Below are 26918 nucleotides of genomic sequence, written 5' to 3'. Positions count from 1 at the left end.
CTAAAGCCTCAGATGCCTTTGAAAGCTTTGCGCTGGGGAACACTGGCCCCACAAGGGGAGGGCTGCAAGCTACAGGTTTGGGACGTCAGCTAGCTAGCATGAAATCGGAACCAGTAGATGTGTGAGAACCCAGGCTGCAGGCAATAAAGGATCTGGAGAGCCACGGATTAACTCTGTATTAGTCCAAGGATGGAGAACGGGTTAATAGCTGGTTTCAGTTCATTGAACTTCCTCTTGGAGTTCTAAAAAAAAAAAAAAAAAATTAAAAACGAAAAGCCAGGCTGAATGTCAAACCAATCCCTTAAAACATATCAAAGCTAAATGGGCGGGGGGGGGGGGGGATGAAAATAATCTTTCATGCATTTTTCTCATCTGTATTATTTATTTAATGAGAGGGCATCTATAGATATACATAAGAATATTACAAATTATGTGAATTCAGAGAGGTAATGCAATTTCCTTTTTTTTTTTTTTTTTGTCTCACAGGCATTAAGTTCTGTTGGGGAAAAAAAAATCAGTCACCTAGAAAAAAGAAAGCATTTTGCCAAAGCTTGGATTGAAATTCTTTAATATTCTACTGTAGGTAAAATGAAAATGGGTTCATATGGTAGGAGAATCACTAGGGAAATGAGCCCAGAATGCTAAGGTTTTGTATAGTTATATTTATGGCGCTATTGGGACACATAATAAATGTACCCCTACTTTTTCTCACTCACCCACCAGCATTGTTTTTCACTTCCACTTCCACCCACTAAATAACATTTATATCTTGAAGGAAAAAGTCTCAGCAAATGTACTGATTTTACTAAATAGTTTTCAAGTCTGGGGAAATATGTTTACCTTAATCATTGATGCAAATTAATACATGAAGGATTAAATATTGTAACACAAACCTTATCTTATGTGAGCATTTTCTAGCTACATTGTTTCACTTTAAAATTAAATATGTATATATATGCATTCTAATTAATAAATGGTTTTAACTCTATCCCTATAAGGAATTTTTTTTAATGTTCCAAAGCATTAGGACTTGGGTAAGTATGCTTTTTTTGGAGTGATGCATGATAGAGATTTCTCTAGTCAGAATTTTTTTTTTTAGCTGAGTCAGGTCTATTTAGAAAAATCCCCATTATTTTCAGACACCATTACTCTTGGGTGTTGGGATCCATCTGTGGATTAAATTTTTCCAAGGAAATGACAATGATGCTCCTACTGATCTGCTCCACGGCAACCACTTATAATATTAGCACCAAATATTAGTCACAATTTGTATCCACAGGCCAATTGTGAATGGATACATGACGCATAGAAGTAGTGTTCCATTAGGAATACAAATCTTTCCTTTGCATTTCTAGAAATATCATCAACAATGAGACTATTTTAGGACTTCTACTCACCAGAAATATACATGTACCAGTAAATATGTATATTTATATGTAAATATATTTTATATATTATATAATAATATATTAATTAATTAATAATATATTAATATATTGTATATTTATATATATTTATTCGATTCATACTCACACCAATGAGAAATGAAAAGCTCCTCGCATTTGCATTCACTCACTGACTGATCTTTTGAATAATAATCGATAGTAATAAACAATAATATGTCACCACAGCAGTTTGAGATGTAGACAGGATATGTTTTTAGGCTGCTACTATAAGACCAAACCACATCTAGGTGCTGGTAGCTCACACCTGTAGTCCTAGCTGCTCAAGAAGCTGAGGTCTGAAGATCGTGGTTCAAAACCAGGCCAGGGAGAAAAGGCTGTGAGACTCTTATTTCTAAAATTAATCACACACACACACACAAGAACAACAACAACAGAAATGGAGGTGTGCCAAAGTAAGCCTTGAGCAAAAGAATGTTCAGGGACAGTACCCATGCCCTGCTTTAAAGTCCCATGACCAAGAAAATAAAATCAAACAGAAAAGAACAAACTACCTAGTATGATATTTTGAAACATTGAATATAACCTCTCTACTGGGACACAGGTTTGCATTTTCAGAACTGCTTTGGCTGTAAAACTTAAGTTTTCACTCACCACTCAGGTAATATTTAATCATCATATTAAATTCAATAAACATATCTGCCAATTAAGTACATTGTTAGCTATAAACCAGGTAAAACCGGAGACAGAAGAGACCAAGAAGAAAAATTTTGTCTTACAGAGTTTGAAATTGTGACTTGGGAAGACAAAAGCACTTCACAAGTATAACACTTCAGTGAGTAAATTCTAGAAGATTTAATACATATGAGTTATGGCCAGATGCAGTGTTATTGAGTGTTTTGAAAATAAGTCAAAAGCTACAACTCAGTCCTCATTCATTTGATATGCTGAAATACCCATAAAGCCAAAGTCATATGTAGTCATGTATATACTTAAAAGTAGCTTCTAGGCATAGCATGTTCCTAGTGAGTGCTTTTATTCATGCAGATGCACTAAACCAACAGATTGCCATCAGTGTCGTTTGTACCTAGGAATGTAGCATTAGACATCATAGCTTTTTAAAAAAAATTATTTTGTCAGTTGTAAGGCTTGAACTCAGGCCCTGGGCACTATTTCTGTGCCTCTTTGTGCTCAAGGAGAGCCCTCTACCACTTGAGCCGCAGTGCCACTTCCGGTTTGTGCGTGGTCAATTGGAAACATGAATCACACAGGGACTCTTCTGGCTGGGCTAGCTTTGAACCATGATCCTAAGATCTCAGGCTCCTATGCAGATACGTTTACAGCTGTGAGCCACTGGCACCTGAACATCATACCTTGCTCTGCAGTGATTGCTCTGTATTTTACAGGCATATTCTGCTCCTCTCATGGCATTAAAATATTTTTATGTATTTATGACTGTCTTCCAATCACCAGCTTTTCAAAATCCAGTGCTCTATCTTCCTTATCTCCATATCTTCATCCCCTTGTACCTGGCTAGGTACATAAGTCGTTCTTTGTAAATGTCCATGGAATATGAAATAAACCAAAGAAATATTACTTTCCAGTATGCTATGACTCGCATGATGATCCAGTGTTATGGTTTGAATATGGTGTATCTCCCACAGATGGATGTGTTGAATGTCCCCAGCTGGTGGCCCCATTTGGGGACATGGTGGAAACTTTAAGAGGTGGGACCTATTTGGAGAAAGTGGGTCACTGGGGGAGGCTCTTTGAAGGTTACACTTGGTCCCCAGTTGCTTCCTCTTTTTTCTGTTTTCTGTCCCTCATGAGGCTATTAGCCTCTGCCACAGGCTCTGACCACCATAACTGTCAGACTCACCACGAACCCAGAATCAGCTGAGCCAAAGACTTGTAGGCTGATGCCTCTGAAACCAGGTACAAAGTAAATCTTTCCTCTCTTGTTTGTGTTGGGCTTTTTGTCACAGCAATGTGACATCTTACCAATACACTCAGTATGAATGTCAACAAACTAGTTCACCTTGGCCTGAAATCCCCTGGGGCCCAGGAGAGTACAGTGAACCTACTTCCTCTGTATTCAGTGATGCTCTACTGCTTTGAATCTTTCAGGCTGCCCACATGCTTTATCTCATTAGTAGAGATAGTTGTCCTTAGCAATGTATAAAGAGTAAAAGGAAATAGGACCTAAGACATTTAAAAGTATGTTTTGTTTCTTTGTTTTTGACATGGACGAGCAGATGCTGAATTGGAAGTCATTTGGTTTCTTTTTTGGATAAAAGAGCTTTCAGATATGAACGTGGACAAGTGTATTTGCTCGCAAGACCGCCTAACTTGAAGTCCTCTGAGTGAGATGGAACCTTAGAGTGTTTGCATCTGCGCATATATATATGTATATATATATATACATATATATATATATATGCACAACAAAATCCCAAGTGTTTGTTCCGTGACTATTTCTGTGTTTACTCTGTCCCCATCTTACCTTGGTCTTTATTTTCTATCAAATCTGTTAAAACTAACAAGAATAATACATCAATGTGTTCTTTAAGAATTCTATACTGCTAGAGCAAGACAGGTTATTATTTTAGTAAATTACCTCTTCTGTCATGTTCAGGGAGACTTCATTTATCTCCCATGAGTGAGACAATTATACTCTGAAAATACCATATTCATCCCTGGACCAAACCTTGTATTACTGTTTCTTCCCACAGTGATTATGATGATTGCTTGATCTGTGTTATCTGCAGTGGGTTAGTTCTCTCAAAGGCACTGAGCCATGGTGGCAGTTTCTCAGGGCAGGGTGTCCCAATAGAAACACAGGAATGCTCATTACAGGCACTATGGAAAGGCAGGCCTTATTACTGGAGTTTCAGTAGTATCATGGTTTAATAATTCTGATGAAATATTAATCAAAATAAAAACAATAAGAAGGCCAAGAACATTAAGGTCATTGCAAGAGGCAAGCCCTGCTCTGTGCTACCCTGTGCTTCTGCATGGCCTGGACATTTGCATAAGGAAATGATGAGAAAGACAGAGGAGGGCAGGACAAAATGGAGGAAGGAGAGGACAACATATTCTTTGAAAATTCTATTGAATGTGTTCTTTCAAAAGGAGGCAAAGTCCTGTCCTCTAGCAAACCACAGTCCTATGACTTGGCAAGGGAAGTGATACTTTCCAGTAAGACCTATGATGATTAGAAACCTAATCTAGTGTCTAAAAACATCTGAAGGGATGTCTCTTTTCTCTAACAACACCTGTAAGGATGTCTCTTTCCTCTTTTGTACTATTTCAGTGGAACATCTTAGGATCGCATGCAACTTGGAATTTTCCAGAACTAACAACAACAAAGAAAACAAAGACTTCAAAAACCAAGGCTAGTCATTAATGTAGATATTTGTGGACTATGTCACAGTCTACATAGAAAATGAAAACCACATGGTGGGTCAGGTCAATAACATTATACTAATACTTTTGAAAGAAAGGCTAGGTACCTGCATGGTGAAATTTTAGAATAAGGGCTTTGGCAATGGGTGGCCTTTAAAAAAATGTAATTCAGGTCTTTTTGAAAAATTGTTAACACATTGAATGGTTGTTCTGAAAAAAATGTAAAGGATTTTGAAAAGCATTTCAACATGTACAAGTATGTAAAAAAATTTTAAAAAATGAAATAAATTCAAATCTCTACCATTGTAACCTAATGCTTTGATAGATGATTTCCCCTTTTCCTTCTATTTCTCCTTTCTACTTTTAAGTCATTCCCCAATTTTAAGATCAACTCCATCATGCTTTTTAAATGCATGAGTGCCATACTTTTAATATTTAAGCATTTTCCATGCAATGAGAATTGGCTGAAAGCATATGTTTTCATGATTGTGTATAAAATATGCCTTTACTATTCATGTGCAATAATATTTTACCTTCATCTTTAACCACTGCTTTAGAATAGATTTCTGGATGGGGAAGTTTGTACTCTCAACCCTTTTTCTTCATTGTAGTTTTGTTCACATGAAATCCACATTTTGAACTTTCAGAATGTTCTAAATTATGTGACTTTAATGCTTTTGTTTAGGTGGGTAGTATTGAGATTTGGGTCATCCTGACAGATGTTTGTAACTTTGATCTGCCACCGACTAGCTGTGAAAGTTGAAGGGAATAACAGTCATAGATACAAATTGTGTTTGGAGAAATAGCAATCTCTTAAATACAATGTAGGGTGGTTTTTTTTTGGTAGTACTAGACTATCTATTAATGATGACAAAATAGTAATGTTAATAAATATAAATTAGTTAGTGGAAGAAATCATTTATACAAGAAGTCTCTAAGAAACACAGAAATCCATTACAGGGCCTGGTTTCTTCCAGCAGTCATAAATAAAAAATGGAGTATATAAGATGACTAGAAGTACAGGTTGCAATTAAATCAAAGGACAAATGTTAAAATGTACTTTCCACTTCACAATCTCTATATTTGAACATATTCATGGATTTCTTAAAGGAATATTAAAATTGAATAGGAAATTTGGGTCTGAGTTTTAGATTTTCAAAGCCAGGATGATGGGTTAGCCCTTTATTCTTTACACAAGGAAGCGTCTACCAACAACCAAGAAGAAAAGTAAGAAATGCAAGGAGCGAGGTGGGAACACTTATCAAATTGGTATTTCTTAGCCTCTGGATATTTCTCTACCATATTATGTGCCTTTTCTGGGTTCTTTTTGTCTCAACATGATTTCCCAAACCCAATTTTAATTAATAAGAAAACAAAATATAGGAATCACATTCTAGCAAACATCTTCCTATGAATGGAGAAACCAGATATGGCTTTGAGCCTGCTTATTCCAGATCCACCATCCCTTTCCTCTGCTTTTAACAGAAGACAACTTCTCACAGAATCTCTGCTTCAGCAACTCTGACCAGCATTGGACCACAAATTTTCAGAGCCACTTATTAATTGCCCTAAAATTATTTCTTCCTCAAATCTAAAATACACAGAAGTTCAGCTTTTGGCTCCTTTTACAGATCGAAGTTCCCAATATTAGGCTCATAATTCATGCTTCCTTGTGCTTTTGCCATTTAAAGATTAAATTTGGTTGTTATGTGTACATTTAATTGGGCTTTTCCTCTGTCTTTGACTAATAGCTGTTTTTAAATTGACATTTAATTCCAATCTCTTGTTAAATCTATGTTCTTCTATTCAAATCTCCTGTGTATAAATTCCAAATAAGTAAAATTTGTATTATAACTATATAGAAATAAAAAGCCCTACCCAAATAACGTCTAGCACTGGTGGTGAACAGCTCATCAGGAGAAGAATCAGATCACTGTTAAGAGGAAATACAAATGATATGATTACTCACTTTCTAGGTCCTTAGATATCTTGATGAACTTGTTAGTATTGAATCCAGATATTTATTCTGCTACACTTAAATCTGAGATTCCTCCAGTTCTTCACAATTGTTCATAAACCTCAAAGGAGTTATAACTCTAAACAAGTGTTTGAGAAATTGTTTTTAGGGTTAGCAATCCGCTCTGAATTTTATGACAGTAACTTAAAATCTTTCACCAGCTTTTTAGCTTCTTTGTCATCAAGGCTCTCATTTCAACACTTGTATTTATACAGAAGTCTATTCTTCGAGTCACTGAGTTTTAACAAGGCAGGAACTGACACTGTAAGTAATGCTGGTTTTGTTTTTGTTTTTGTTTTTGTTTTGGCAATATGATTGTCATTTCCCTGCATGTAAACTGAAATATGTGAAGACATGCCGTAAGTGTTAACTCAGCGTGGCAAACAAAAGTTAAGTGGGAATGTTCACTTGCATGATTACTAGGATTCAACCTTGTTTATGTGTTAACATATGCCATAGTGCTTTCGAAAAAAAAACAGAAAAACAACCATAATAATTTCTTTGAAAAATAATGATGAAACATAATGATGCCATTTTCCACTTGGATAAATCAAACCCCAAAACTCTTGCTTTAACTGTAAGATATCTTGACATAAAATACAATGCCTTCTTAGTACCGAGTAAGAAAGCAATAGACTTAGTAATTTAGTTGGCAGAAAGCAAATCCAAAGTATATATAAACATATATACATAGACATATATGCATCAACTGCTCCAGAATGACATATCCAAAAAATCTCATAGAAGGAAAAAGAAGACTAGCATGGTTGTGTAGTTATATGTTCTGACAGAAGAGCTACTGTCAGCTCTGAGATTCCCTTTTGCAATAATTTGTCTGCTTGATTCTGGTTTTAGAATGTTCTGGCAGAAGAGCTATGGTCAGCTCTGAGATTTGCTTTTTCCATAATTTGCCAGCCCGAATCTGATTTTAGAATGCTTTCAACTCAATTACATTTCACAATTTGCAGTTTAAAGAGCTATCTACTCATCCATAGCACACACATTTCTTATGCATTGAAAATGTGAAAAAATTCAAATTAGCTACTGCCACCTCTCAGAAATTTTGAAAAGTAGAATACATCTAGAAGGCTCAGAAACTAAACAGTATCTCAGAATTTCAGTAGAACAGTAGTTAGTAACAGATAACTAAAGCAGTTTCCCTTCCAGTAGAAGATGGTGAGAATATGCTTTGTAGTTCTTTCTAGAAGTAATTTAAACATCTACCTAGTCAACCCAACATGTAGCACAGCAGATTCTGTACCCATAGTACAGTGGAAATTGATGCAAGTCTCCTTAGTGCTGGGCTCAAAATGAATCAGTGCTCTTCCCTGAGTGAATTATGCACAGAAATTAGTTTCCAGCTTTCTACACTCTGTCTTCTTTCCTCATGCACTCCTTGCTTGCCTCTGGGGTATTTTTTTTCCCATTCTCTAGTCCATACATCCTACAAGAAGGGTCTTAGGATTCAAGTTTGACAGGTGATCTGGCGGAGTTCTCTGAATTGCATTGCTACCATGATTTAGCATTCGATCCATCTCTCGAAATATAGTTCAAGACCTGCATGACTTTAGCTCTACAGGTTCCATTGAAAAGTCTTACCTACCAACGTGATGTGGCAGAAAATCACCAGGAACATTCGACACCATGAAACCCTGCCAGACCTACATGATGAGACAGTCCAGTTGGAAAATTAAAAAAGGAAAATCACAATCACTTCTTCATAATGGAAAGTGACTGTCGTCAAATTGACTTACAGGTCATGATATAAAACAACAAAAATGGGGAGAGGGGAAGAAATAATGAACTAGAAAAGAAAAAAACCTCTTAACTATGAACAGAGGCTCTCTCCCCCTCCTAGGTCTCCATCAAAGGCAGCCTGTCCTGTAGTTCATTGCCAGCAACGTAGAAATCAGATGACTTCCTCAGATAAGGTTTATCCATAACGATGCCCCTGAAGATCTCCTCAGACCAATAATGATATTTTTCTCACAGGAGAATTTACAAGAGTCTATGAATTCATGTTCGATGAGAGTTTCATAATTTCCTATCTGAAAATACCAGGGTATTTCTTTCTCTTACGTAATTTCCAGGCAACTGGTTGCTTGATCTGATTTCTATTCAGTGGGTCTGTCTACTGAGGGACCTTACCGTCAGTCACCCTCAGTGAGAACATATCCAAGGGCTGATATATGACTGCAAAGGAATTTAACAATTCCTGGAAGGAAAAGGGTTAAGAGCCAGTAAAAACAGCATAAATTTACACATGACCTAGTGTGATTATACTTTTATTCTCTTCCTTGCTTGGAACAACAACAATGGCCACCTCCATAACTAATGCTTTTGGTCTAGAAAGCCCTGTGCCTAAATACATGTGCTCACTCACCCTCTTTAGATGACCTCAACTGCATCACAGTTGGAAAGGCTCTATAGACAAAGGAATGGTCTGGCTGGTGAGTTTTCTTTCCAAAGGGTCTGAAAGGTCCATTATGTCATGGAAAAAAAATTACTCTTGACACTTGAACTGAAGGGCACAACCTTTTATGATTGGTTTATGATGGCCCAAGTCTCTCTGGGAGTTCTAGAATTATTGGCGCCCTGTTTTCAATCACAACTTGCTATACAGGAAGATGGCTTGAACTGTCAGAGACCTATGAACAGATAAAAGCTTCTCTAGTGGTCTCAGCTAAAACAGAAATTAAAACAAACCCAGGCAAAATCTCCATAGGATACTATTATTTTTCATCTGGCTGGATGCTATATTTTTTTTCTACAAAATACAGGAATAGACTTTTTAGGGAAGTAAACATATTAATGTGTGGTAAAAAGAACACACATTTGTGTTCCCTTACAGGAGAGATGAAATGTACCAAAGAGCAAGTGGACAGGACCCTGTCAAGCCCAATCTTGGGAACCCTGAAAACAGTGTTCAATAGGGACAGGCAGAAGTTGGCAGAGGTGTCCAGCGACTTTCTCTCCTTAACCATTGCACAATCCTTTGCCATTTTTCTCACTTGTTTTCCTTCTCTAAAACTTTTCTTTGATTGCCTCATTGGGATAAGTTGCACATTTTACTTAGGCCAAGGATGTCTCAGGAGAGCCATGGATTTGCCTAGAAAGCCCAAGGACACCAGCACAGCACAGCTACTGCTGTGACAATATACCACCCGTGTTGTCTGTTTGTTTTTAGCTTCTTTCTTCTCCTTCTTGCTGTCTACATAGAAAATCTTCCAAGAAAACTTTAGAAAGAGTTTTAACAGGACTCAGATCATTAGAGAAGCACACTTTGGAAGAACATTCCTGTAGATTTTTGAAGACTATCAATTCTACTGGAAGTGTTGATTAAAAACAGAATTAAAATGGAAAAAACAGCAATAAAAGATCATGTTCCATGAAGACATAGCAACATTGGGAGGCTTTTCTTTTTTTTAAAAAAAATCCACTCTTCAAATATGCCATTATTTGTGCAGAATGACTTCCCTAATATATTCCTTGACTTTTTGTTGTTGGTGGTGGTGGTTGTGGCAGTTGAACTCAGGGCTTAAGTACTATCCCTGAGCTCTTTTGTTCAAGGATAGTGCTCTACTACTTTGAGCCACAGCTTTATTTCCAGTTTTGGAGTGGTTACTTGGAGATAAAAATCTCATGAGGACTTTACTTCAGGGCTGGCTTCTAACTACAGTCCTCAGATCTCAGCCTTCTGAGTAGTTAGGATTACAGGTGTGAGCCACCAGCACTTGCCTTGCCTTTTGCTCATGGAATACAATACAGGATTGGGTACTATAGATGGTCAAGTATCTCCATCAAGAAAATGAGTAGGTTGAAAGATCCTGCATTACTGGAGAATATCCTTATATACTAGACTCGTAAGACATAAAATCTTGGGCCTTTGTAAGATGCGCAATTCCGAGCATCATGCTTTCCATCCATGGCTATAAAATAACATAGCAGTCAAATCAGACTCCCAACCTGCATCACCAGGAAACTAGGAATGATTTTACTTTTTTTTTTTTAATTTTTTTTTTTGGCCAGTCCTGGGCCTTGGACTCAGGGCCTGAGCACTGTCCCTGGCTTCTTCCCGCTCAAGGCTAGCACTCTGCCACTTGAGCCACAGCGCCGCTTCTGGCCGTTTTCTGTATATGTGGTGCTGGGGAATTGAACCTAGGGCCTCGTGTATCCGAGGCAGGCACTCTTGCCACTAGGCTATATCCCCAGCCCATGATTTTACATTTTTAAGCTGGAAAAAATAATCAACAGGGAAACAGTGTATTTTGTAGTGTTTGAGAGGTCTATGCAATTCAAATTTCTGTTTTCATCAACTTCAATGGGAACACAAGTGTTGGCTACCCATTGCCTCTGACAATGACAAAGTTAAGTGATAAGAAAGTAATATATATATATATATGTATGTATGTATGTATATGCATGCATACATACATACATACATACATTAATACATTGACTACTGGATTCTTTATAAGAAGAATTGCTGACCTCTGGCCTGGAATAGTGCTTCTGAGTGTTCAGTTAAATCGATTGAAAAGGACATCAATGTTATTGCTCATGCCTGATGGTTGGAGGCTGAGTAAATTCAATTGAACCATTTAACTGTGCGTACCCTCTCATTAAAGCAGAGATAAAAACGTTCATAGGTTTATTTTAGGATGAACAATGTAATGATTGTAAAACACGTATTCAAACAAGGAATGTTTTCTATTCAGGCTAATTATGGTTGACATGTTTTGATTAAATGCTCTTGCGTGTTGAAATTAAGTGGCTTCCAAGTGGGTTCATAAAATAGGATTAAAGTTATTAATAATACTAATGATTAAAAATTAATGGATATGAAAAATGGTTCCCTGGAGATTAAGTTTTGACCTATTTGCTAATACTGCATAGCTTCTTGGGTTTTTTTTTTTTTTTTCAAAGCTGCACTTGGCTTTCCCTAGAGGTATTCTACACACTGTGGAACTTTCAAGTCAAGTAAATAAATTTGCCTTGCATCAACTCAGCCATCTACTTTGAACTAGTGAGCATTAACCGTTGCAGTGAGGAATGTATATCTATTAAAGCAACATAAAAATAATTGAACAAAGTGGACTATTTTGTAGCAAAAACAATGAATTCAGATAGCACTATGGAATTATTTCATTTCTTGTAGCTGTATTTTTTTTTTGTCCTTTCCTTTTTGGAACTGATGAAGTTTCATTTCTTTAAGAAAGGAAAATTCTCCATCTCTTTGTATCAATGTTGATATACCTGTATCTTTTTACACATTTGTCTTGCTAGTCAGATTTAGAATTAGTCAAAGGAATTATTTAGCTCAATGTGGGGCATGCCCAGATGCCTTGCATCAGAAAGAGGAAGTCCCACCCGGCCCCGCCTGTTTCCCAGCTCTGGGGCCACGGGTGGCTGTTACGCTGCAACCTGGAAAGGCGGTCCTAGTTGGCCCCACCTGTCTTCTGGCCCCTGGGTCACGTGTGACTATTACATGGAACCTGGAAAGGTGGTTCTAGCTGGCCCCGCCTCCCAGTCTTGGGACCACGTGTGGCCAAGATGGCGCCTGGTGGTGAACCCGGAGGCGGTCCTGTGGGCTGTGAGGTAGAATTAGGCCGCCTCTTAGGATTAGTCCCTCGGCCCTCCACCCTTGACGGACAGCTCAGGCCTCCCTTCACAGTCCCTAGATAGGTGTGTGTATGCCCCTCCCCTTCCTGCAGCTCTCTGACCTATTTAAGAGTGGAGCTTATTTCAATAAAGCAAGAAGTGTGCAGACATTCTCCCAGATGCATCTGACTGTCCTCTGGTGAGGGGAGACTGGGTGCGGGCGGTCCATCTTTCTCCTTTCTTGGCCCACCCTGGTCAAGGCGAGCTTCCCCCTCTCTCCTGCAGGTAAGGAGAGCACTGTGGGCTAAAGACCCTGACAGCTCAAGTATAAAATTTAAGAGGAACCCAAACAAAACCAAACAGAAAAAAAAAAATCTCAGCAATCAAAACAAGTAATAGTTTACTGTTTTCCATAAACAAAAGTAATACATAAGAATTCTTAAACAGAAGAGGACACCAATATACCTATACACATACCCAGATTAGTTGAAGATGCACATAGTAAATATAGGTACCCCCATAGCTGGATGTGAACCCATCCAAATTGCCATTTGGATAGCTGGATTTCTTTTCTTTGATTGTATTATTTCTTGGAAACTAGATTTGATAACAAATATGTTACAGGTGAAGAAAAGCATACAACCACACTTGGGCAGAGTTATTGAAAAGTGTGATTCCAAGAGCTGGTGGTTATGGTGGTAACAGATCAGTGATAGACCAGTTGTCCATCCTGCAAAAGGCCATGTGTTCAAACCTTAGCACTCTGCAAAAAGAAGGAGCAAAATAGTCTGATCATAAAGCTCCCAGGGAGACTTCCAGTTCATCCTCTTATATTCAAACCTAGTGTATTGCCCCAGTCTGTCAAGATTCTAGCCCTGAAGATTTGCATTTGAACCTTGATTACCTCCACTCCAACCTATCATAAGCACCTTTATCCTCATTCAGCTGCCTTGCCACTCAGAACACTGTAAAACTGCAGTCAGATAAAGAGAATGACTTCCATTTCTAGTGCTCTCTAAGCTAACAGAAATTCCACTGTGTGTCTCCTATCTATGCTGTTTCCCTTGCATGCCTGCAGCTAAAACAACATACCACCACTCCATACTCTACTTGCAGATTGGCTGCTATCCCTCCCCCATCCCATTTGTTCACAAACTCTGTATCTGCAGTTATCCACTCTCTCCTACATTATCTATTTTTTCCTTAAGAGAAGGACCATTCCCATCTGTTCATAAACACACTGAACTACTTCCCACTGACAAAAGAAATATGAAGGGAAAAAAAGTAAAAAAAAATTTTTAAGCTCCATTTGTCCTTATCTCTCCCCCCGCCCCCAACTATTCTTTCATGTATTTTCTCCCTTTTACATTAAGGCTTTTTGAAAATTATCCCCCAGCAGTCTTTCATTTCTTTATTTCCTCTGGATTCTCCTTCCATCAGGTATTCACTATAGTCATTCTTCTCCAGTCATCAAACATTACATTCCAGCTTCATTCCTTGGAACACATTCTTCATTTGTCAGCTTCTTCTTCTTCCTCTTCTTCCTCTTCCTCCTCCTCCTCTTCCTCCTCCTATTCCTCTTCCTCTTCCTCCTCCTCATCCTCTTTCTTCTTTCTTCTTTTTACTTAGTAGTACTGAGATTTAGACTCCAAAACAATGTACTTAGAAGGAAGATGGTCTACCAACTTATCCATGCCTCCAACCTTGTTTTTTGCAGGTTATTCATGAACTAGGGTCTCACTTATGAGCTGTGATCCATGTACTTTTAGGCTTCCCATCATTGCTGGGGTCACTTGAGTGCATTGTGGTGTCCAGATTCCCTTTGTAGTGAGGGAGTCACATGTACTTTTCTGTCAGGAATTGACCTGAACGCCCTCTCCTCTTGTCTCCAGACTCGCAAATAGATGAGATTACATCTAATCTTATCCATCAGGGCCATCAGTTCTTGGCATCTGCATCTGGCTTGTATGTTAATATTTCTCTGCCGTTTCATACACTTTCAAAATTGCTCATTCTCATTTCTCTTTATTAAGTTCATTGATGTCTCATCCGTACAACATGGCAGTGTCCTGCCTCAGTGTTGTACTGCTGGTCCCTATCTGTATTTATTCCCAGGAGGCCCCAGGCTGGCCTGTATTTTCAAACAATTAGGCAGATGGCTTCAAGATTTATTGTCATGGATGACCTTCTCCCCCACTCTAAGTTCTTTCTTTCTTTCTTTTTCAAATTTTTATTATCAAACTGATGTACAGAGAGGTTACAGTTTCATATGTTAGGCATTGGATACATTACTTGTACTGTGCACTCTAAGTTCTTAAATACAGATTCGTACTCTTCCTTCCTACTTGGGTATCAAATAGTTATGTGAAACACACCTTGTTCAATACTGAATTTTTGCTACTCCAACAGATTCTCAAATTCTGCTTCAGGGTATTTGTATGGGCTGGGAACTCTTTTTCAGGTATTCACATGCTTTACTTTCTCTGTTCTTGGTGTCTGAGCCTGTTGCTGTATGAATGGATGAATTCCTTTCTTTTTAGTATCACTTTGCAGTCTTCACATCAAATTATATATTTATTTCTTTGCTTTCTGTCTCTCCCAGTTTATGTTCTATAACAAAACTTTCATTATCCATTTAGTTTATCATCGCTTTAGAATATCTATGGATGTCCTGATCCAAGGTAGATTCTCAATATAAGAATGCATGAATTCAGGCATTAAAAAACAAGGTCTGGTGTCAAAATTTTATCTCATTTTAGCTCCATTAATTCTTGTCTTACATACATAAGAGGAGGAAAGAAAGATGAAAAGAAGGAAAGGAGGTAAGGAGGAAGGGAAGGGAAGGGAAGGAAGGAAGGAAGGAAGGAAGGAAGGAAGGAAGGAAGGAAGGAAGGAAGGAAGGAAGGAAGGAAGGGAAGGAGGGAGGGAGGGAGGGAAGAAGGAAAGAAGGAAGACAGGAAGGGAGGGAGGGAGGGAGGGAGATAAGAAGCAAGGCCAGAAGATCAAATGGGAGAAATGAAATTACTCGAGTTAGAGTATTTATTATTCATTGTCGAGAACTCTGGGGATGAAGAGGTCTTTTATTGGTTCTGTAATTAACATATGGTTACATATGAGATGGTTCTAGTTCTGTATATTTCATCAATAAAGTACTTAGAAGAAGTGCCTAGAAACTTCTGTTCTAAAATTCTATGAGACACATTTCATACTAACTCTGATTTACAGAGACATCCTATCTATATATAAGGCTGTTAGGACATCTTAAAATGACAGGGATTATAATATTAAAATACACACATCTCTCACTTCGTGACAAAAATAGGCATCATCTATTGGCTATTTACTCCATGCATGGTATTGTCTTTAGGGCTTTTACATACCAAGTGTCATGTAATTGTCACAAGTTTATGAGAAACTACTTTAACCCCTATTCAACAGATACAGAAAAGGCTTAGAAGTTTGAGTAGTTTGCCTAAGGCCATATGAAGCAATCTGTAGGCTGAGATTCAAGTTTGTGTCAGTGGGCCTCCTAGATTTCCATCTAAATTAGAGAGTGAAATAAAGAGACAAAGAGACAGAGACAGACAGCAAGAGACAGAGAGACTAAATATAGAGTGAGAATAAGACATAAAAGAGCTAAAGAAGATCAAGTGATAGAAAAATCAATGAGATAGAGACCAGGAGATGAAGACTAAAACGTGGATTAAGTGGCTTATACCAGTATCAGCATAGCAGCACAGCAGAGACAATGAATTGAAATCACTTATGGACTGTCTTCTCTCTTCTTAAGGTTGGAGGCTTGATGCAATTTATTATTTTCTAATATTTTCATCTTGACTACACATATATACAAACAATGTGTATATATATAACATGTATGAATGTGCATGTTTACATATGTACATATATTTGTATCTATAATACATATATATCAAACAAGCCCTGATGGTATAAGACAATGACTATTTCATTTCTGAGCTCATTTTAAAATATAACATTTAATCCCTAGTAGACAGCACTCTATGGGAAGGTGGCCAATCCTGTCTTTCTCTGTTCTTCACATCTGGATACTGACAAAAGTGGAATTTGGCAAACAAAAAAAATCCTTTAAACAAATATCACAGCTCTTTGAAGTGGATAAAATTATGAGATGATATTGCACACACTTGCAAAGCAAATCTTTACTCAATCCTTAAGATTTTGTTTATTAAGCTCTTTCTATATATGCTCTGGCATCACAATTCTGAAACAATCCTAGTAATTGGTCACCTAAATGCTGGATGGTTTCTCTTGCAATAAATAGTTTTCTGGGATTGTGTGTGTGTGTGTGTGTGTGTGTTTGCACGCACACTAGATTATCAATGGAAGCTATCCAGAATTCCATGTCTATATTTGTAGATTGAAAGGCCAGCTTTAAAATGACTCTACTTTCCTTTTCTAGACAGGTTATTCATGTTAAAGTAGCAGAAAGAAAAATCTACCCCATGAAATCCATACTGAGACCAAAACCATTTGCTGGTTTTCATTGTATGCTATTTTCTGAGTTGAATGGCTGCCTGCCCCTTGTATCTTGTAGCTATGATTGACAACATGCTTACTAAGTTAATCTTCCAAATATGATCCCGTGGCTGCGGAGGAAAAATCAGAATACTTTCCAGATTTACTAGATGGAAAACTTATTTGCCTCTCTGACCACAAGGTGGCACACAGAGGATCTGGAACATTCAACCTCCTAATAGAGCTGCAATTACCAGAGGCATTTCCATAATTATTAGTCCTACGGTGATTATAACTCCAGTACTTCTCAGGAACATCATGAAAGTATCACCCTAGCCCTTGGCATAAAAATTGTACTTGCCTATTTTTGTTGTTATTTTCTCCCTTCTGGTTAAAAAAATCACTAATATTTTGTGTTCTTTGTATTCCCAAACCCCAAGAAGTCAAGTAGGCCTGAAATTCCTCTGCATTAGTTGTTGTCCAGAGTGATGAATAATAATTTCAATGATAAATTTCTGGAGGAGGATAAACAAAACTTTCTGTTGTTTGATGGCTCCAAGGTTGTTTTCAGTTCAGTTGAAGCTATCCATGATTATTCTAACATTTATTTGCAATATAGGAATAAAAGAACTCACTTCATAATAGTTGCTTTAGTGAAAAAATTTATTATTACTGTTGTTGTTTACAAATCACGATTTCTCTGGGATCCATGCTAGATATGATATTGGGAAATGTAACCCAAAATATTTCAATTTGATCTCTATTCACTTTATGCTTGCTTTTTTTTTTTTTTTTTTTTGAGAACAGATCAACTTTTTCCTCATTTGTGGAGTCAGGAGACTACAAAGCTATAGTTTAAGTGTTAAAATCGTAGCTACTTATTGGGAAGGTATAAAAGGACAACCACTTTTTCCCAGCTAAATTTGACCAGAATAAGAAAAGAAGAGAAAGACTGTGCTAAGTGATATGCATGCCTTCATAGAACAGGCTGCTCTAAATCTCATAAACTAGGTGGTTAATTGGCAGTGGGAATCTATATGTGAGGTGGAGAAGACCCCGATCAAGTCTGGTGAGAGCTTGGTTCTGGCTCATAGACAGAGCCTTCTGTGCCTGTGTGGTGGAGGAAAGAGAAGCCCTGTAGATCTCTTCTTTTGTAATAGCACTCAGACCTCTCCTGAGTTCTCTGCACTCTTGATCACCACCCAAGGGGCACACGGCTTAACGTGATTCTTTGGGCATTAAACTTTCTACATGTAAATTTGACAGAATGTAAATACTCAGACATTATATATACAGATGCATATATTCATATATTGTATGTAATCTATCATCTATCTATATGAAAAAAGCAAAAAAGCCAGGAAGAAAGTATAAAAGAAGTAGAAGTAGGTGAGGAAAAAATCCTGATACATTTTTAGTGTTTCATTATTATTACTGTCATTAACATTATCTTTAAATTTGGCCACAAAGAATTATGATCACATTAAAGAATATCCATGTAATGCATACTCAAAAACAGTGTGCCAGTGAGGTAAAAGTCTTTCCTCACAAAACTCACAGCACAGTGGTGGCAGAAGTGAGATGGACATCAAGCTCTCTTGGAAGCATGAACAAAATACGTTTAGAAACATGGCCTCAGCCATCTGTTACCACTGCAAAATGAAATCACGGATGTGTTGAAACAACTGTTTTTGATTATTCATAAAGAATTGCTCTCCTATAGATAATTATATTTCTACTCTCAAATTTCTTGGATGCATACTGTTATAAAAACATTGGAAAGGAAAGAGGGAATATTGATCTGTGGAGCAATTCCTATCTACTGGATAGTGTGTGTGTGTGTGTGTGTGTGTGTGTGTGTGCATGTGCGCACGTGTGTACATATGTGCATATGGGCAGAAAATCCTTATGAGGTACACATGATTCACCCATATTAGGATGTGGATCTTCATTGTCTCTAATACCTAAGGAAATTTAGTTGCTGTTGTTCAGGGTATTGAAACATGAGCCCTTAGAGATGTCTATTTCACAAGGGTTTCACCCTCTTCATGAATGGATTAATGCCATTACAATGGGAATGGAATCATAAAATGGTGACTTTGCTCCTCTTTGTCTCTCTCTCTCTCTCTCTCTCTCTCTCTCTCTCTCTCTCTCTCTCTCTCTCTCTCTCTCTCTCTCTTTCCTCCCTAATACCTAATATCTGGTACAGGAAGGGGTAGCAATGAGGACTTCATCAAATGAGACATCCTCAGTCCCAGTCTTCCCAGTTTCTAGAACCGTTTTTACTTCTCTTATTTATATATGTATTATAAATTTTCCAGTCCCTGGTATTTTTCCATAGCACCACCAAAAGACTTAAACATCCCAGAAGGTAAATATTGACAGGAAGAAACTGAGGGACAGCTAAAAAATTGTTCAAGTTCACACATCTCTCTGGTATGCCACAGGAACTTGAAGCCATTTTTTAAAATTAAACTTTTTTCTTTGTTGTCAAAGTGTGGTACAGAGGGGTTACAGATTCATATGTAAGGCAATAAGTACATTTCTTGTTCAACTTGTTACCTCTTCCCACATTTCCCCCCTCCCCCCTCCCCCTTCTCCTCTCCCCCAAGAGTTGTACACCAAATGATTGATTTACACCAAGTGGTTTTTGTAAGTATTGCTTTTGAAATGGTTTGTCTTCTTGTCCTTTGTCCCTTTCCCTTCCTCACTTCTAATACCCATATAAACAGTATCGAGGGTATTTGGATGAGATATAGTGGTAGCGGGGGTACAACCACAGGAAGGGAATATAAGAGGAACAAAACTGAACAACCAAACAAACAAACAGACAAGAAAAAAATACAAAAGATATGGTTTCACACGGCATTTTGATAATAATTACAACAGCGTTATAACTCTTGTTTCCATAACGTGGATTTCATTTCACTTGGCATCATCTTATGTGATCATATGGGTGTAGCTATTGGGTTATTTTGATCTTCTACCATGACTAACCTAATCATGTACTAGCTATTTATTCCCTATGAGGGACAACATAGGGTTTATATTTCTTTGAGTCTGGGTCACTTCACTTAATACGATTTTTTCCAAGTCCTTCCATTTCCTTACGAATGGAACAGTATCTTTTGCCAGATTTTGCTTTTTATATTTGTTTTTGTAGGTCCAAGGGCTTGAACTTTGAGCCTGGGTATTGTCCCTAAGCTCCTTTTGTTTAAGGCTAACACTCTCCCACTTGAGCCACAGCTCTACTTCTGGCATTTTCTGGGGTTAATTTTAGATAAGAGTCTAATGGACTTTCCTGCCTGACCTGGCCTTGAAGCATGATCCTCAAATTTCTGCCTCCTGTGTTGTTAGGATTACAAGCATGAGGGCTGGGATGTAGCTCAGTGGCAAAGCATTTGCCTAGCAAGTGTAACGTCCTGGGTTTGATCCCCAGTACCCCCCCCCCCCCAAAAAAAAGACAAACAAGGATTACAAGCATGAGCCACCAACAGCATATAGCTTCATTTTGGTTAGATTTAAGGAAGACATTCCTACTAAAATATGTGATGCAGTAGAAAAAACAATTGTTTGTCCTTATCTCGTGTGTATTGGCTAAGGCTCTTTTCCATTGCACAAAGTATGGTTTGAATTCTCCCAAACTCATCCTAAGCAGCAGGATTTTGCAGGAAGATCTGTTGGACTATTCTTTCCAATGAGCCACCCAAAAAGCCATATGTGGAGCTGTGGTTCAAGTAGTAGAGCACCGGGCTTGAACTGAAAAGCAAAAGGATAGCACCCTGAGTTCAAGCCCCTTTACACACACACACACACACACACACACACACACACGAAAACAAAAAAACAAAACAAAACACAAGGCTTTGAACATGCCTCGCAAGACATTCAGAAGAAGACTCCAACTCTGCGGCAGATGGGACTCAATATTTCAAACTGAGGAGAATGTGTTGGCTAGTCAGTTAAAAAGAAGTCATCTGAGCTGGGCACCAGTGACTCACACCTGTAATCCTGGCTACTCAAGAGGATGAGCTCTGAAGAACACAGTTCAAAGCCAGCCCAGGTAGGAAAGTCTATGAGATGCTTCTCTCCAATTAACCACCAGAAAACCAGAAGTGGTGTTGTGGTTCAAGTGGTAGAGCGCTGGCCTTGTGCTGAAGAGCTCAGACCCAGTGCTCAGGCCCAGAGTTCAAGCCCCACAACTGACAAAAAAAAAAAAAAAGAAAGAGAGAAAGGAAGGAAGGAAGGAAGGAAGGAAGGAAGGAAGGAAGGAAGGAAGGAAGGAAGGAGAAAAGAAAAGAAATCACCTGGAGTATGTCCTATATTTGTATCCAAGTAAGAAATGCAAGTAAGAATGGAGGCTGGTTGAGGTGCATTTGACGCCTCATCAGATATCCTGTGTTGATGCCGTGTTGTGTCTTCTTCAGGTATGCTGAGGCAACTTAAGCAGGTTTCGTTTTGTTGTTGTTTGAGAGGGTTTATTTTTATTTTTGGAGCTGTCCAGTGCTTGCTTTGCTCAAGGCCTCTGTAGATTCAGGTCATTAGCTATAGTGAAAGCCCCATTAAAAGTGCAGAATTTATATAATTCTGTTTCAGGGAATAAAGCAAGCCGTGGGTTATCAAGGTCACTCAAATCCAAGTGTCTCAAGGGCATTTTCAAACCCCAGTGAATTCCCTTTGTGTTTATTTTACATTAACAGCCGCATTTCCTCAGCTCCCCAGAAAAGATGTCATTTCCACAGTGACCAACTCCAGCAAAATCGGGTTCAAGTTAAACGTAAGCTGCTCACTTACTTCTCATACCCGCCTATGGTCTAGGTAATTCTCTTTAGATATATTGCTTATTGTATGCAGTAAAGAATAGGTTAGATCTCACAAATGCAAAGAAAATCTAGAGACATGTCATTCACGGACACAATTCTCCCTGATTTCCACTCTCTCTTTGATTTGGCTTCTCACAGCATGGCTGCAAGGGTTCTGGCAATTAATTTGACCTCACTGACGGATATCCATGGGTTAGAATTTCCCCCTCCCCCTGCCATGAAACAAATCTAGCATCGAAAATGTCCAGGAAAAATGGTTGCATTTAAAAACAAAATGGGACAATATTGTTGTCCCAGTGAGGAATTTGTGAGTCAGGAAACAGCAGACTTTTGGGCACCAGAGGAAAAAGCAACTTAAGGTTTCCATCTTACTAGGTTATGGTAGAGGCTAGGGGTATCTATGTGCTTAGTACACTAGTGGCAAGGGAACACAGTATTTCCTCTCTCTCTCTCTCCTTCCCCCACTTGACCTCCCTCTCCTCCTCTCATTCCACTTACCCTCCCTCTCCTCCTCCTGATTTCTCTTTCTCAATCTCTTCTCCCCCTTTTCTCTTTCTTCTCTATCTCTCCCCTTCACTCTCTCTCCTTCTCTACTCTTCCTTCTCTTTCCCTCTCCCCTTTCCCTATCCTCTTCCCCTTCCTCCCTCTCCATCCCTCCTCCTCCTTTTTCTTCTCCCTCCCTTATCCCTCTCCCCTTCATCCTTCTAGCTCTGTCTATACTCCCTGTCTTCCCCTCCCCATCTCCCTCTCTCCTTGAATTTATTCCCTACTCCAGGACTCTGCTCAAAAGCCATAGCACCCAGCGGAGCATTACTGGATGTACAATTTATTTTTCTAATTAACTCTGATAAATAATTGACATTTTTAGGGGGAAGTAGATTATGTAAGAAAGACATACCGAACCCATTTAAGAGGTTGACAGAGCATTTGCAATTAGAAATGCTACTTTGCACAAAGACTTATTGTAATGCCGACAGATGCAACTCATGTGTTATTTCAAATACAACTATTTGACATACTGTCCCAAACCCATAGAAGTAGTTCACTGTGCTGTCTTTGTTCTAAGTGCAGGAGGCAATATTCAGATTTTCAGCAAATAGTATTTACACTATAGGAGATGTAGGTACAAGCACACACTTTTAGCATGTTAAGCTCTTTATTATTCAGCAACTCACTGACGGTTTCGAAGTGTGTTACAAATCTATCCAGAAAATTAGACATAAATAGTACATGGGGATACTGATTCTGCATTCTCTTCTACTTAGAAACACAAAGCACAATAGAACTATTTAGTTGGACATTGATGTCTCCATTCTGATATCGTCACAGAGACATGATGGACAGACCGAGTCCCCAGAACACAGGACAGGGAAAGAAACCTGGACGTGAATGATACCAACCAAGAAAAGGTGAAGGAAAGCATTTTTAATTCTTTTCAAACTTTAGTCAATTCAGTGCTGTCTCGGAATTCAAATCTAGTGTGTGTGTGTGTGTGTGTGTGTGTGTGTCTGTGTGTGTCTGTGTCTGTGTTTTCTAAAAATGAAATTTGCATTCCTGAAAGGAGACAGAAAAGAGTACAGTAAGTAGTTGGACTATGCTATTCAATTCTGCAACTTGTAACTTGAACTAAACTAACATCTCACTCCTAAATTAACTTAAAAGTAGCTATATTGCTTTATACAACAGAAAGAGAAAAAAAGGAAGAAGGAAGGAAGCAAGAAGATAAAGAAGGAAGAGAAGGAGGGGGAGGGAGGGAAAGGAGAGAAGGAAAAGAAAAAGTGAGAGAGAGAAGGAAAGGAAAAAGAAAACCCTATACCTATTGCATTTTCCTCTTAGTAATCATGGACTTTGTGATTTCATTCAGTTTACGTATAAGTCTTAAGTACAGGGGGAGAGGGAGAGAAGAAGAAAGAAAAAAAAAGAATTTCCAGATTAAGCAAAACTTGTGAATGTATGTGCATAAATTAATCAAAAATTAAAAGATGTGGCATATATAAATTGACAGCTGGGGACCACTAGGAATCACACAAATAATTTGAGTGTAGCAGATAGTTCTTCATTTTATAAAGCTGACGGTTCACTCCTAGGTGATCTAAGTGATTGGGTTTGTGCTGAAAAAAAAATCAATGCGTATGTCCTAATATTTTTGCACAATTCTAAGATTGAGATTTCTTACTTACTGTATGTTAGATTCCTCCCAGTTGTATTACGCTTCACAAAAGCATTCAAATATTTCAGTGATTGTTCCAGATTCAGAGATTCCTAAAATTCACATCTCAAGTCATGGATGTGGTATAAAATGATCAAGAGCACATTTCAATCTATCAGGACACAGTAAACACCTCCAGCCATACCACCCCTCTCCCCTTTAACAGAGGCTCTACCACAAAGACCAGGGTAACAGCCTACCATGCTGTCTCTTAGAACATAGCCAAGCAAAGCTTTCACTTAGCAGGCCGTATGCTTCAGTCCATCCCTGTGATTTTTGTCCGTCCTTACACCATATCCTTGAAACAAGCAGGAGGTGAGCAGAGCAGAGGCAAGCTCTTGACAGAGAACTTATGAATGGTTGTGTTGTTTTCACTTTCCACTGGTTGAGGGTCAACCAAATCACAGAACAGAGAGATACTGTTCTAAATGATGATGTCAACTGGTCTTCTGCCAGGTAAATTAAAGAACAAAAGCATAGCTTCTGGCTCTCGAGTATTGCTGAGCAAAGGGCAGTGGAAGAAATGTACGAATCGATGACCAGGTCCATTTCTGACCACCACTATCTCTAGCCGATCATATCAAGATGCTGTGAAAAGGCAAAACAGGGTGACTCGAACTAACCAATAGATCTCATGGCTCCAGGCCGCAGCCTTCTGATACTGAAGGCACACCTTGTCTATCTGGGTTGGAGGAGATGATGCCTTTCACAAGAAGTCACTTACTTTATTATCAGTTTCTATAGAGGTAAAAACTTATTCATCATTCTACCTCACCCATCTCGCCATGTTCACTTATTCCAGCACCTTGCTTCTGTTTTCACTTATTTTACTGAATAAATACTATCCAGTAGTAGACATGAACGTATGAGATACTGAAAAGGGTAGGAATTATTTTAAACCAATTATGATGCTCCCAATAGCATCCAAGGATAAAATTTTCTATGAAAACCCCGCTTTTAGTAGTGGAAAGTGATGGAATCTTGAGATGATGTCGTTCTACCCAGTTTCACTCGCTGTGTAGAATACTGAGCGCTGTCACAAAATAATGGCTTTCATCATTTGGGGGGTGGGGGGGGTGGGGGGGAAGGGAGCGGCGTTTGCAATGTCTTGCCTTCTGGCGAACAATGGCCGGAGAAGAAAACGACCCAGGCCAGGGGTGGTGTTCTTCATCACAACGCAACGCGGGGAGGCTACATCTGGGATTCCACCGAGATTCGATTTAAAGTCAGGACGGCCTTCTGATAGGGCGTTTCCTTGCATTCATCGGGGTCGTAGGCGGTGTGGTCCTCCGGGTTCTCGCCGCCGCTGCTCACGATGGCCACGGCGCTGAATGACCTTCGTCTGACCTTGAGGTCGGCGGCGGCGGGGGTGGTGCAGGCCGCCGGGCGGCCGGGCGAGGAGGAGGCGGCGGCGGTGGTTTTCTCCACGTGGAGGAGCTGCTGGTCCTTCCAGTCGAGCTGCTTGGCGCTGCAGAAGGGGGCGTAGACCTCCACGCTGCCCTCGAACTGCAGGCAGTTGACCCTGTAGTACTTCCTCTTCACTTCCAGGACGTCGTGGAAGCGGTGGCCCCAGAGGATCTCGCGGGGCACGTAGGAGCTGCGGGACTGGTGGGAGGTGCCCGTGGAATCGCCCGTGTAGATGAAGGTCACCAGGATCTCGAAGTTGTCCTTGGCCAGGGCCTTGCGATCCAGGGCGTACAGGGGGCTCTCGCGGTCGATCTCGTGCACGATGGTGACGGGGGTGACCAGGATGATCTGGTCGTTGACCAGCTTGAGGTCTTTGAACGCCATGGTCATGCGCCCTTCCGCGTCCTCGGCGTAGCGCAGCAGCTGCGCGCGCACCGTGCCCTCCACCACGTGGTTGGGCCGGAAGTCGCCCACGCGCCACATGAGGCACAGCTTCCCGTCGCGCATGCCCACCAGCGCGAAGTAGCTGAAGCGGATCGTCTGCGCCCGCTTGCGCGCCGTGGCCATCTTGGCCAGGGCGGCGCCGATGATGAAGGTGTTGATGACGCAGCTGAGGATGGACTGGAGGATCACCATGAGCACCGCCACCGAGCACTCCTCGGTGACGCAGCGGTAGCCGTACCCGATGGTGGTCTGCGTCTCCAAGGAGAACAGGAAGGCCGCCGTGAAGGAATGCACGTTGTCCACGCAGGGCGTGATGGCCGGGTCACTCAACAGATCCCCGTGGTGCAGGGCGATGAGCCAGAAGATGGAGCCGAAGGTCAGCCAGGAGAGGATGTAGGACAGAGAGAAGATGACGAACATGTGCCGCCACTTGGTGTCCACCAGCGTGGTGAAGATGTCCACCACGTAGCTGCCCCACTCCCCGAAGATGTGCTTGAAGTAGACGTTGCAGCTGCCGTCCTTGTGCAGCAGGCGCCGGCGCGCCCGCCTCTTCTCCGCCACCGCCTGCTCGGGCGGGTAACCCGGGAACCGGCAGTCCGCGTTCACCATCCGGTAGCTGCTGCCGTAGTAGCTCATCCTGGCGGGCGGGCGGGCCGGACCCCCCTCCGGGGCATCCAGATGTTGGTCTGGGGTAGCCAAGAAAGACTTTTTGGTGTGCCTTGATTTTTCAGTCAAAACCTACAAAAAGGAAGAAAGAAAAGAAAGGGGTGGGGTGGGGTGAGGGGAAGAGAAGGAAGGAAGGAAGGAAAGAATGGAGGGAGGGAGGGGAGGGAAAGAAGGAAGAAAGGATGGAGGGAAGGAAAGAAGGAAGGGAGGGAGGGAGGAAGAAAGAGGGAAGGGAAAGAGGGAAAGAAGGGGGGAGAAGGATGGAAGGAAAAGAAGGAAGGAAGAAAAGAAAGGAGGGAAAAAAGAGGGAGAGAGAAAATAGAGAAATTAAACACACTTTTGCTTTTAATTTCATCATGACAGCAGTTTGCCAAATTGGAAGCAATTTTATGCTATCTAAAATAGCTAAGACTTCTTTTGAACCATAGAGACACTCAGTATTGATT

At 39.9% G+C, this 26918-nt stretch overlaps 1 protein-coding gene and 1 long non-coding RNA gene across 2 annotated transcripts; one reads left to right on the top strand and one right to left on the bottom strand.

Annotated features, from left to right (window-relative positions):
- The first annotated feature begins 638 nt into the window (after positions 1–638).
- LOC125366211 lies at positions 639–24851 on the top strand. The gene is made up of 3 exons (XR_007213817.1): positions 639–651; positions 3557–3564; positions 24700–24851. It is a non-coding gene; the product is annotated as an uncharacterized LOC125366211 (long non-coding RNA).
- Positions 24852–25144: 293 nt separating this feature from the next.
- Positions 25145–26443, bottom strand: Kcnj16 (potassium inwardly rectifying channel subfamily J member 16). Its single transcript, XM_048366761.1, has one exon. It carries the CDS (start codon positions 26440–26442, stop codon positions 25147–25149), a length of 1296 nt encoding a protein of 431 aa, XP_048222718.1. The 5' UTR covers position 26443; the 3' UTR covers positions 25145–25146.
- Positions 26444–26918: the final 475 nt, after the last annotated feature.

Source organism: Perognathus longimembris, chromosome 17, assembly GCF_023159225.1.
Source record: "Perognathus longimembris pacificus isolate PPM17 chromosome 17, ASM2315922v1, whole genome shotgun sequence".
In the NCBI taxonomy this organism is placed as follows: Eukaryota; Metazoa; Chordata; class Mammalia; order Rodentia; family Heteromyidae; genus Perognathus; species Perognathus longimembris.
This window is presented reverse-complemented; position numbering and strand designations above follow the sequence as displayed.

What these genes read in the sequence shown, in the direction of transcription:
- Kcnj16 (XM_048366761.1), bottom strand. Translation starts at nt 26,442, where the DNA reads ATGAGCTACTACGGCAGCAGCTACCGGATGGTGAACGCGGACTGCCGG.